The sequence below is a fragment of the Dermacentor silvarum genome, chromosome 2, assembly GCF_013339745.2.
Source record: "Dermacentor silvarum isolate Dsil-2018 chromosome 2, BIME_Dsil_1.4, whole genome shotgun sequence".
Taxonomy (NCBI): domain Eukaryota; kingdom Metazoa; phylum Arthropoda; class Arachnida; order Ixodida; family Ixodidae; genus Dermacentor; species Dermacentor silvarum.
The window spans coordinates 149020795-149034152 of record NC_051155.1 but is presented as its reverse complement, the minus strand read 5'-3'; the positions used below and the strand labels follow the sequence as shown (position 1 = coordinate 149034152).

Here is a 13358-nt window from a genome sequence, read left to right as displayed (position 1 = left end):
CCCATATATGCTTGTTTGCCAGTCATGTTTTATGAGACCTGTCTGCTATGTTGAGAATGGTAGTGTTGTATATTTGGTGTTGGTGTTGGTTTGACGATCATAGCCACTGGTGGTACGTGTGTCGCCCTGTGTATATAAGCATGCATACATTTGAATATAGGGGAATTTGTGGGTGAGTTGTTTGCTCGACCACTCTTCATTTATCGGTGACCCACGTCGCCGCTACATTGGCGACATTGGCGACAAGGGTTAGTCGGTTTATTTGGGGGGGGGGGGGTAGGGGGGGAGGGGAGGGCGTTATTTTTACCAACGGCTTTTATGCATCATGAGCGTTTCGGGGCTAGCCCCGCCGCGTCCGTTTCTGCCTGCGCCTCGCCGTCCTGCTGTTGCGTGGCCGCAATGGCTCCGCATCTTCGAGAACTTTTTTGCGCGCTTCGGCTGCCTCAGACTGCACGATGGATCGTCGCAAACCCCTACTACGGCACAGTATCGGCGTAGAAGGCTAGCGCGTATTTTACACCCTGCCGCTTCCATCTTCAGACAGCGCTAAGCCCGGTGAGCAAACTGCTACTGATAAGGTATCAGCAAATAGCAAGAGCATTGCGGACACACGGCCTGAAGCATTGTCGTATGACATCGCACTAGCAGCTCTGCGTGCTCATTTCACGACAGCTAGCAATGTTGTGGCCGAGCGGCACCGTTTCGGTGGGCGCGTTCAGCAACCTGGTGAAGCAATTGACGAGTACGTTACCGCATTGCGCGAGCTTTCTGCTACGTGCTCGTTTCATTCCCAGGAAGATTCGCGGGTGTATCGTCTCGGAGCTTGCGTGAGCGGTTTCTTCTGGAAGGGTCCTCTCTCTCGTTCACTAAAGCTGTAATCATAGCAACGCAGTTTGAGCAGGCAACCAACGATCTCCAAGAATTTGCTCATGCAGATGTTCAGCGCCAAAAGACTCGGGAAAATACGCCAACGCGCGCACCATATTCAGACGGCAGTTCGAAGTGTTCAAGCAGCCACCAGTCACGCTGTTGCCGCTGCGGTTCATCCCAGCACAACGCTGCATGCCTCATTTCACTGTGCTGCTAAAGACAAGTGTTGTCATCGTTGCGGTATCATGGGTCCCTTCCGCTCTGTTTGCAACCAACGAGACCTTGCACTGGTTCATGAGGTAGAAAGCGAAAATTCATACAGCGAGGTAGTTTTGAGCATTTTGGCTGTGACGACGTCCGCTTGCCCTACAATTCCCTTTTAATTGGTCGTACGGATATAACTTTCCTCGTAGATTCGGGATAATCAGTTTCCATTCTAGCTCATGCTCTTTTTAGGCAGAATTTAGGAGGAATGCGCTTTCTGCCCCTAGAGTTAGGCTAGTAGACTGTTCAGAGAGACCAATTCCAGGCCCTGGCTGTTTCTTCGCTGACGTCACATAGAAGGATTGCACAACCTGCCTTCTTTTGTATGTCGTGGAACAAGGCACCTCCCTCTTGGGCGTTGACGCCATCAAGTCGCTTGCTCTACAGATTGATGGCTCGTCAATGCGGTGTCTTGAAACGACAGCGCTAACTACTAATGCTCGATAGGAGCAGTTCTCTGACCAGACAGACACCCAGCAGCCCATTAACCTCCCTACGGAATTAGTTCAAGGGTTTCGAACTATCTTTGATCCAGGGCTTGGCCTCGCGAAAGGTTGTGTTCACCGTGTCACAACGCGATCCATTGTGCAACCAGTTGCATCAAAGCTTACGCACCTTCCGCTCTCACTGCGACCAGTGGTCTCGGAAGAACTTCGCCGGATAGAGCGCGTGGAGGCATCGGAACCAGAGTCCCCCATTGTGGTGGATAAAAAGAATGAGGGAGGTAATCGTCTGTGCCTAGACCTTGCACAGGCAAACAAAGCCGTCGTTGAAGACAGTTTTCCCCTTACTCATACAGAAGAGCTATGTCATAGTCTAGTGGGGGCAACACATTTGTCGAAGCTAGTCCTCGCATCCACTTACCACCAGGTCTTGCTTCCCGAGAGCCGCGATTTATTTGCATTTATAACCCACGAGGGCCTGTTTCGTTTCAAGCGAGTGTGTTTCGGGATAGCTTCCGCACCCTCAGCATTTCAGAGTATGATGTCAAAAATTCTAGAGTGATGTAGCGGCGTACTTTTCTATGTTGATATTGTTACAGTGCGTCAAAGGTAGTGGAGCAGCAGCATCAGCGGCAACAACAACATTAGGAGAGCAGCGAGGAAGAGAATGATGACGAGCAGTACCGGCACCCACTTGCCCTACGGCTCCCTGAAATAAACGCATTCTACACACGCCGTAACAATATTACTGTCTACGGGAAGAGCAGGCAGGAGCACATAACGAACCTTGCCGCAGTACTGAGGCGCGTTAGAGAGGCAAGACTGAAACTGAACCGGAAATGTGTCTTTAATATGCAGGAACTTGCGTTTTTGGGCCACAGGGTAACAGCGAGCGGTATTTTTATGCTGAGGGAAAAGGTCGTCTCCATTCAGGACACTCCGGCGCCTGGACTGGTAGAATACTACGCGACGTTCATTCCCAACTTTGCCCACATTTTCGAGCCAATTCATTCTCTTCTGAGAAAAGGGCCGTCATTCGTTTGGTCTAACGAGGTAGACGCCAGTCTTAGAAAGGTCAAGGAGGCACTTGCGTCGAGCACCATACTGCGAATGTTCGATGCATCTCTTCCAGTTGTCGTTTCCACTGACGCTTCCTAGTGCGGGTTTGGAGCGGTTATACAGCAGGTGCATGGACGGGAACTACACACTGTCACCTTCGCGTCTCGAGTTCTTTCACCAGCAGAGCGGAAATATTCAGTAGGAGAACGTGAAGCGTTGCATGTGTTTGAGCATGCGAGAGGTGGCACGCGTACCAGTGGGGGCACCATTTTACGCTGCTGACTGACCACCAAGCTTTGGTAAGATTGCTTTCAACTCAAGGACCAGTAAGGCGTCCCATGAGGGTAGCTTCATTGGCAGAGCGCTTATTATGGTAAAACTATACAGCCAAGTATCGTAAGGAGTCGAAAAATCAAGTAGCGGAGGCGTCTCCGCGTGTCATCTTAGCAGGAAGAAGAAACTTTGTTAGAAATGGTGTCAGAGTTGCTAATCCTTTCTCGTGTTACCAGAGAACAGTTTGAACATGCCCAGTCGAATGACAGTGCGCTGCAACAAAGCAAGGCATATATACAGTCGTAGTGGCCAGCCCACAAATATTTGCCGAACGAACTTCAATCCTTCTTCAAAGTACGGGACGAACTTTCAGTGGTGGACAACTTGATGTTGAGTGGCGAACGGCTTGTGGTTCCCACATCACTTACGCTTCAGGTAATTACCACTGCTCACGAGGCTCATTCCGGAGTGGTGCGAACGAAAACGCGGCTGCGAGAAAAATACTGGTGGCCAGCCATGGACCATCAGGTCGACTTAGCGATCCAGATGTGCAGCATATGCCAAGCAGCAGACAAAAGCACCAAGGTGACGGTTGCACCACTGAAGTCGGTCCCATTTCCAGACCAGACTTGGCTGAAGCTCGGCATGGGCATTGTCGGCCCTTTTGAGAGAGCATCACACGATTACAGACATGCAACTACGCTTATAGATAACTATTCTAAGTGGCCCGAAGTAAACTTCTGCAGCGATACTACAACCCGCACAGTAACAAGCTTCTTGGTGTCAGTCAGCGCGAAGGCTACCTGGATGAAACTCTATGCGATAACGGACCACAGTTTTCATCTCGGGAGTTCGAAGCTTCCCTGCAAGACTGCGGTATCCGCTTGATACATTCGTCTGTGTACTACCCGCAGGCGAACGGTCAAGTCGAGCGGTTTAACAGAGCGGTTCAACCAAGGCTTCGTTGAAGTGGCTACACTCGAGCAGCGTCCCTTGCGCCAGGCGGTATACCAGAATATTTGGGCATTTAACGTTATACGCCGCGCACCCCAACTGCAAGTGCCCCGGCCCTTCTGCACGGACGGTTACCAAGAACTCGGCTGGATGTGGTCGGGCACCCGTCAGCCATATCCTTTGCTGACACTGGTTCGGAGCTCCGCCACCTACGTGAGTGGGTGAAGCAAAAGCAACAGTAGAGCAGACAATACACGGACGCTCGGAGGGCCCAGAGAGAAACCAGAGTGGATGTTGGCGACCTTGTCAGAGTAAAAAAAAACACAATTGCCTTTAAAGGTGACCTGGAATTCAGTTGCGCAAGAAAAGTCGTCAGCAAGGAGTGACCATCCTTTTTACGCCATGATGACGGACAAACGTTGAATGCGTCGAATTTGTCGAAAATGCCACTAGCCTTTGTTGCCTTACACGGGGCGAAAGAAACGGTACAGCTAATGATCGAAGGCATGTCTCCGCCCACTAGTGAGGAACCTATTCTGAAAGCAACCACAGGAACTTCAGCTGCAGCTGTATATATACAGCAGTCGCCATTGCCACCTGCCACTTGCAGTGAGCCCGAACTGATTCCAGTAGCCAGTGGTTCTCCTAAAGCAGCCGTGCCACAACGTAGGGTACAGCTAAAAACACGTAGACGACCCCCAGATCGCTATGGCTACCAAGTGCAGGTTGCGACATGGTGCTGTTGTGAATAAGAACCTGGTTAACTTCTCGCAAGTATTTGAATTTCAAATGAGTTTTTTTTCTTGCATTTGTGTATAGCTATGTGTATAGCACAAACTCGATGTTACCGTACATAGAATTTGGTGTAGGTGCACCAACTTACTAACTTACTGTACTACTAATCAATGTACTCTGTCTTTTTTGTTCTTTTTTTGAGGAAGGGAATAAGTTGTATATTTGGTTTTGGTTTTCGTTTGGTGATCACTGCCACTGGTAGTACTAGTGTTGCGCTGTGGATACAGGTATAAGCATGGGTACGTTTGAATCAAGGGGAATTTGCTGCTGTGTTCGCTCGACCACTCTTCATTTATCGGCGACACAGGTCGCCACTGCAGGTAGTAGCCTCGGGCCGCAGTCCTAGGTTCAGGGTGCTAACCTGCCTGTCCCAGTTCTGAGGCCGGCTAACTGCCTGTCCTAGTTCTCGAGTGTAGTTAGTGTGCTAAACTTGCGCGGGGTTCGTCATCATTCACAGTTCAGGCAACTGTCACGGACAAATGGTGCTCTGCACATAGTCTTGATGACTACTGCAAAGTATATGACTGTCCCTTACGACATTATAGATTACTAACTGTAAACTATAAGGTGCGATATGTGGTGTTGCAGCAGGTGCGGTTAGTCTTCCATTCCTTGCCTGGAATTGCTCCACCTAAGCATCTTGTTTAGCAATGGTGTTGGCAACGTACTATAATCTATAAAGTTGCATGGTGCCACCGGATTCATTGCAGTGGTAAGTGCTCCACTGTGAGCTGCGGTTTGTAATGCCACGGCCGCTGGATAAAAAAAAAGTGCGGCCTGCCGCGTGCATCGAAAACGGTGTGATCCGCCGCGGCGCCACACGCCGGGGTCTGTTGTCTCAACGTTAAAAAGTATTGTCTGGCATCGGCATAGCAAATGCGTCAAGAACGCGCTTGGAACGTCGTCGAGCGTGCAAGCTGAAGCGTTCCATCCCCCTCAGCTAGCGCCGTTCGGCACAGCCAAGCGGCCGACAATGCAACTACGGCCGTCACGTTCGCTCCCATAGCAGCGCGCCCGAAGCGGCAGGCCGCACCTTTTTTTTATCCAGCGGCCGTGGTAATGCTATCTGCACAGCAGTCTGCTGAACCCGATGATGCTTGTTTGTAGCCGCGCACGTAGCTCTACGTTTCACTTCTTCAGCAGCGGTTCGTACCTTGCGAGGACACGCCATAACGTGTACCGAAGAGGTACCGAGAATACGTAGCGCACATCTCGCATCAGGATCGCGTTTATTGCGCGCCTCGTCTGAATCGTATCTCGTCGTCTGCGCCTGTGCACGCGGCTTTTGCAGGCGCATTAACTAGATGGCGCCATCGTACTGGCGGAGGCTCAGGCCGTCTGTGCCTGCGCGTCTGCCTAGGGCGCATTTATAGGGCCTTTTTCTGACACTGATAGCAACGCTTGCGTGGCTCAGTGGTGAAGTATCCGACTCCCGCGCAGCGGGCCTGGGCTCGATCCCGGCGGAGACCGGGAACTTTTTTTCGCATTTTGGGCGTTAGCGGTCACGCGGCGGCGGCGGACAACAGCGCGAACCAAAACAGTTATTAGAATGTGCCCATAATAGCTGACGCTCTAAAAGCTACTCAGAACTGCAGAGATAGACTGCGTACTTTGGGGACAATGCTACAGGTGTTGCAACGGTGCGAGTGGATCTTTCGCGTGAATTGAGCGAGTCGCATAAAATGATAAAAACTGCGTCAATTTAAGTGTTTCCTCAAGTAACACCCGCTTTGGATGGTTTGCAGTCGGAGCCACCACCATACGCGAGATCTCCCACGTGACTGCGTCCCTGATCGAGCACCGCCGTCAGATGGTGGCACTGTTCGTGGTTGGCTTCCTATGCGTGCTCATCTCAGCCGGAGGGGTGCTGCTCTTCTTCGTGCTGCGCCAAGAGAGGGCGCACTACTTGGACGCCTGCTCCACGTTGGGCTGCAAGCGCGCCGCAGGGGACCTGGAGCGCCTCATCGATGTGTCCATCGATCCGTGCCACGACTTCTACGGCCACGTATGCCGCCGGTGGCTCAGCCACTACGACGCCGGCTACGTTGAGAGAGCGGCCCGCGACCTGCTGCGAGACCTAAACAGCAGCCTGAGCGAGGTCGACGAGCCGAACCGCGTGTCGCCCCGCCTGTTTAGCCTGGCGCAGTTCTACCAGCTCTGCAACCGGTTTATTGGCGCGCGAAACCTGCAGCTGTCCGACATGCTTCGGCCCTTCAAGCAATACATCGACTTGCTCGCCCTGTCCACCTTTCCCGAGGTCATCGGACGCGTGGTCAACCTTTCCTTGGTGCACGGAGTACGCACGCTGCTGGATATCCGACTCGTGCGCATGCCGAAGGCAGCCGTGAGACTTAGGATTGGCTGCGGCATCTCGCTCGCCCAAAAGTGCTGCGAGAACTCGTCGGCCGAGCTACACCTCTACCTCAAAACCTTGCTGAGTGCTGTCTCCGAGATGCTGCCCAAGAATGAACCACGTCGCTCCTTGAACGCCTCCGACATCGCGGATATAGACGCTTACGTCCGTCCTCTCATGGTCGCGCCGATAAACGAGCAGAGCTACACCATCTCGGTCTTCGAGTCACTGAACAGGCTTATCAGCAGTGACCAATGGCAGGCGGCGATAAACATGGCTCTGCCGGTGACGTCCCGTCTAGGAAAGCATTCTCGAGTAATCGTGACCAACGTAGATGCCATCACGAAGCTGCTCGCCTACTTCGGAAGCCGCAAGGACAAAGGCGTGGTGTACGTATACGTCCAACTGCTCATGGAAGCGATGCGCTTTGACTACCTGCGCCGCCGAAGCGCCGAGGGTCCGGACGGCGCCGTTAGGACATGCTTGCGCGCTACCTGGAGCGCGCTGAGTGGCACCAAGGGAGTGGTAGCTTCCAAATTTATCCGCGCCCACGAGACCATGGCACGCGCTGTGTTCGAGCGCGTGCTCTCCTCCGTGCTGCAGGATGCCGAGAGCTCCCCCTGGATGGGCGACCTCATCAAACGCAACGCCAAGGTCACGCTAGGGGGCGTGTCTCTTCGGAGCTTCGCTGCGGCAATGTCCAATGCGCCAGCGAGCGAAGACACTGGCGTTAGCGGTCTGAGTGCGTCGTCGGCGCCAAGCGAATTTCCCGGCCTCTTCATGGACCTCCGAAGGGCGCGCCAGAACCGCTTCTTGGAGGATCCGCCACTACTGCGGGTCGGCACCGACGAGTACGGCAGCGACGACTTCCTTTTCTTCGAGAGCCGTGTGGTGTATGACGTGGTCTCCAACTCGCTGAGGGTTCCAGAGGCTGTGCGGCGCGAGCCCATCTTGTACCCGGAGGACGTGCCGCTCGAGTTCGCCCTCGGCACTCTGGGCATGCTAATGGCGCGGGAGCTACTGCGGGCTGCAGTGCCAAACAGAATGCCGTCCTTGTGGACGAGTCAGGAACAGGTGAGCGGTTCGCGTTGACCTCTGTGCTACAGTCAAAATTAACGTGGCGCTCGATGGGACAAAGCCCTAGCAAAATCAGCTCATAGGGGACGTAAACACGGGAATTCCCCGGTTTTCGTGGTTGATTATACAGGGCAGCGTACGACAACTGGCCATTCGCCTCAGGCACGGTAACTGTGTGTTTCAGACCCCATTGGCGCCGTCTAACGCTGATAACGCGCCTTCGGTGATCATTTCTGTGGACACCTTGGCTCCCTTGCCACCGCAAGGATATTTTGGTTAGAGGATTAGACAATCGACCTAGTAATAGACAACCACGGGCTGCGGCGACCTGCACATACAGCAGCGCACTGTAAAGGTAGTCTTCAACAGGAGCTCCTGCATGTACCACTTCTGTCAAGAATTACGTGTACAAGTCGGATCATATGTGAGACGCATAGAACAACTCGTTTTAACATAACAAAATCGAGAAGAAACTCCTACAAGTTCACCCTAAATCTGTCCTGTCTATATAGCCATGGCGACTTTAGCACTGGAAATATTTATTGAGTGATTTTTTCTCTAACAATGTTTGGCTGCGCAGCTCACTAGAATTCCGGCAAATGTTTCGGTGATAAACAGGTTATTTTAAGATTTTTTACAATAACAATCCAAGTACAAAATGACAATTCTGTGTTTGCAAGCACTTACATGCAAATTTTAAAAATATGCAAATCCCATGTAGCTGGACAGAAACAAGGTAATGCTGTTTGCCGTCGCTTGAAGATAGATTATTTTTTGCATTCCGTCTAACTGCATAGTGAATCTTCTCAAATATTATAATTATATGAAAAGCGTCAATGAGAAAATTGTTGAGCAACATCAAAAAGTGCCTCGAGCGGCCAGTGGCACGGAAATTTTGCGTGTATTCGCGGGCTTCTTTCATGCTTGGAAAAACTTTTATCTTGCACGTATTGAGCAACAGAATGCTTCATCGGGAGTTTTTCATGTTGCTCTACAATTTTGTCATTGACATTGTTAATCTCATAACATTTCAGAAGTTGAATAATTGAGACTAATTAGGTAATTAGGCAGAATGCAAGAAATTATTTTAGTATCTCCAAGCGACGGCAAACAGCATTACCTTTCTTATGTCCAGTTACTGGCATTTACATATTTTTAATGTTGGGCTCAAGTTACATGGGACACACTATATACAGCATGTAGTTAGTTACAAGTTGTTTTGTTGATGAGAGTAGAAACTTGGTTCCTCGAGAAAGAACACATTTGGTGTCAGAGTATGTTAGTGATCTTTTTTAGCACCATTATTCGTGTTGAATGGGTAAGAAAATTATCAGTCCAGCCGTTTTTACGATGAAGTTAGCGTGAGGCCGGCCATATTTTAAGAGCAACAGCCTCAGAGAAGAAGGAGGTTTTCTTGCGGCTTGCGTCAAACTACTAAGGAATAAGGCAAGTAAAAATGAACATGAGACCTAGGTCTTTAAATTATCCAGCCTTGATATTGAAGCTATCGATTTGTGAATAAAGTATGACGTCATCAAATTTCAACGACAATTGTGCTGAATGGAGCTGTGAGACATATCGCTCCACTTTTAACAATTGTGTGAAGTTTTTCTTTTTTTTCAATAGTTCTGATATTTTGGTCCTTTTTTCTAGAACTCAAATGCCGTTTTGCATGGTCGGGAAATATAACCGTAAGCGCATGATGTACCATATATGATGCACATCATAAAGTCGCAACCATTTCTTTCCTCATAAGAGTAACGTTGGTTTAGGCATATCTGGCCTAAACAAACGCTCGTTTAATTTTTTCGCAAGAATCTAAAGCTTCATCCAGCAAGGGATAAAAATCCGGCTTACGTATGATCAGTAATTTCGCATTTATTTTTCGCAAGAAGTATTGAATGATCGCCCCAACCACATATACAAATTAATGGTTGACTGCAGGCGTAACGAAAAACGTGCGCGTAGAACATTCAGTCCAAAATGGTAGTGTCTTTAGTAACGTGCTTGTGTGTATCAGTCTCTGTAGTCTGAAATCAATGGGAGTAACAGTGGTTAAGTTCTATTAAGTGGTAAAGTAACATTGTTAAAGATCAACTGACCTGCAGCTCATTGTCCACTGCTGGACATCGCAAAAGAACTCGTGTCCCTAGACGTGGGCACCGCGGCTGAAAGGGATGCAGTTTATGGTGCAGTGTAACCGTTCCTAGGCTCGTATTCACAAAAAGATCTTTGCGACACAATTGTTTGTAAGAAAAAAAATGCTCTAGCCAATTATGATTCTGGGCATAGTATTGTTACAGATGACTGTGTTTATTTACAGATTAAGCTAGTAGAGATGGTGGATTGTGAACATAGCCGTTGAAATGCTGCCGCTCCCTCGGGACCATCCTACTCCTCTTCAAACTCTTTTTCTCGCCACGAAATGATCCCCGTTCCGTATGCGTAGCCAGCTGAGAGAGTCATTGTTGAAGCATGGGATGATAGCGTTTAAGACGTGCAAAATATGCAAGTTGGATTTTGCTTGATCGCCGACCTGTAGACATTCCAATTCTGATTATGGGCATAGTAATATAGTGAAGGCGACTGACCAACGATGAGGAATACTTACGAATAAAAAGCTTTGTGAATTCCGCCCCTGCTCTCTTGGCAAGTGTACTGAGAGATGAACCCTATGCATGCTGTATAATGTGGGAGGAATTTGGCCTCTTCCCTCTTGCGGGCAATCTCTCACACGCACACTACACCGCGAGGGTACACAAATGCTGTGTTGTATGGCTGAACATACTGAATCGGAGTGGCCCTGTAAAAGTTGCGCGCATTTTTGAATCGCTAGCATGTGAATTCGTCTAATGACCGCGCTGCTGCGCGTTATCCACTGTTGCTTTCGCTCGTATGCAAGGCTACCTTTCGCAGTCCAGAGGTTAAGCGACAAATATCATGGCGCCGGCTGTCCATACAGTTCATTTTACTACGACATGAATTCAGCGTTTGCCTTGCCATCTCCACTTAAGGCCAACGATACTGCCAGGGCAAACGACTTAGCCATGTTGAGTTAGGCGTTGTAACTGACTACGTAGAACGAAACTTACACCCTCTGCGGTAACTCAGTGGCTAGGGCGTTGCGCGGCTAATCACGAGGCCGTAGATTCGATGCCGGCCGTGGCGGCCGCATTCCGACGGGGGCAGAATGCAAAGAAGCTCAAATACAGCCGATTAGGTGCCCGTTTAAAGAACTCCAGGGGATCAAGATTAATCGGGAGCCTTCTGCTACGTGGTCCATGATAACCCACGGCGCAGGTTCGGAACCTTGACCCTCTCAATTTTATTTTTAACAAATCTCATGACGCACCTTTTTGAACGAAGGTCAGTTATTCGCAGGGGACCCTGATCGCGAGAAAGAAATTTACAGAAGAATAAAATTGGGTTGGATTGCATACGGCAGGCATTGCCAAATCCTGACTGGGAGCTTACCACTGTCGTTGAAAAGAAAAGTGTACAATCATTGCATTCTACCGGTGCTAACATATGGGGCAGAAACTTGGAGGTTAACAAAGAAACTCGAGATCAAGTTAAGGACCGCACAAAGAGCGATGGAACGAAAAATCTTAGGACTAACGTTAAGAGACAGGAAGAGAGCGATGTGGATCAGAGAAAAAACGGGGATAGCCGATATTCTAGTTGACATTAAGTGGAATAAATGGAGCTGGGCAGGCCATGTAATGCGTAGGATGGATAACCGGTGGACCATTAGGGTTACAGAATGGATACCAAGAGAAGGAAATCGCAGACGTGGTCGGCAGAAAACCAGATGGGATGATGAAGTTAGGACATTCGCAGGCGCAAGTTGGAATACGCTAGCGCAAGACAGGAGTAATTGGAGATCGCAGGGAGATGCCTTCGTCCTGCAGTGGACATAAAATAGGCTGCTGCTGCTGCTGCTGCTGCTGCTGCTGCTGCTGCTGCTGCTGCTGCTGCTGCTGCTGCTGCTGCTGCTGCTGCTGCTGCTGCTGCTGCTGCTGCTGCTGCTGCTGCTGCTGCTGCTGCTGCTGCTGCTGCTGCTGCTGCTGCTGCTGCTGCTGCTGCTGCTGCTGCTGCTGCTGCCTGCTGCTGCTGCTGCTGCTGCTGCTGCTGCTGCTGCTGCTGCTGCTGCTGCTGCTGCTGCTGCTGCTGCTGCTGCTGCTGCTGCTGCTGCTGCTGCTGCTGCTGCTGCTGCTGCTGCTGCTGCTGCTGCTGATGATGATGATGACACACTGCTGCCAGCGCTACGAGGCATTCCGCCCATCACCGTGTAAAGCTCAAGTGTTTGGCATCGGACTTGCGCGTGCACGCAGGTGGCATTCCTACGATACGACCAGTGCGTGGACTCCCTGGCGCGCGGCGCTATGAACATCTCTCTGGAGCGGCCACAGGACAATCGGGCGCCCGAGTACTACTTTTGGCTGCAGGGAGCGCGCACCGCCTACGCGGCTTTGAGCGCCTCGTACGCGGCCGAGCGGCGTGCGGCCAACTGGGACACCTTCTGGCGCGCCGCTCAGCGGACCTTCTTTCGCCGCTTCTGCCTGCTGTCGTGCAGGCCTCAGCATGACACGGCGGAGGAGCGTCACAGCCTCGAGCCGGCGTTCGTGAACCTAAGGCCCCCTGCAGTGCCCGCGCGGGTCTCATGCCTGCTGCCCCTGCTCAACATGCCCGAGTTCGTCGAGGCGTTCGAATGCTCGCAGACGGCGCCGGCGTGCGCGCTGGCGTGACGTATCCTCATGCCACTGCAGAGTTCGCTGTTCGTGTGTGTACGACCAAGCACACGGCTGGATGCGTGCGGTCTTGGGAACATAGTGTCGGCAGAAGCTGTGTGAGTTCGCGACTGCACCTCCACGCAGAACGTCGGCATGGTTCCGGCACCGGATGTTCCCTTCTACTGCACCTCCAGTAGCCGCGCCCCAGACGATGTGGTCCTTCGCGGCAACGCATACTTGTGCTTTGCTTGTGAATATACGACACTCGTGGCCATCGCGTTTAGAGCCGTCGTTTTTAAGAGACTGGATCCGCTCGCACACCATATTGACCCATGCCAAAGCCTTATTTTGCTTCCTTTTTTTCGTTTATGCGAGTAATGAACTAATTTGCTGTGAGATGATTGCATATAAGTCAACTGAACATATAATTACAACGCCGTTTTGTGATTGTGCTACCGTACAGTGAATTTTGTATTTGGAAAGCTTTTATCGGACACATATGGGTTGAAGAGCATTTGTTGTTTACATGTGGATGCA

General features: G+C 50.8%; 1 protein-coding gene across 1 annotated transcript in view; it reads left to right on the top strand.

The window, feature by feature from the left end:
• Positions 1-12946, top strand: part of LOC119440465 (uncharacterized) — a 109195-nt gene extending 96249 nt beyond the window's left edge. Inside the window, exons 4-5 of the mRNA XM_049662930.1 lie at positions 6404-8085; positions 12423-12946. Coding sequence (XP_049518887.1) covers positions 6404-8085; positions 12423-12836 — 2096 coding nt within the window. The 3' untranslated portion in view covers positions 12837-12946. The remainder of the gene's footprint in view (positions 1-6403; positions 8086-12422) is intronic.
• The last annotated feature ends 412 nt before the right edge of the window (positions 12947-13358 follow it).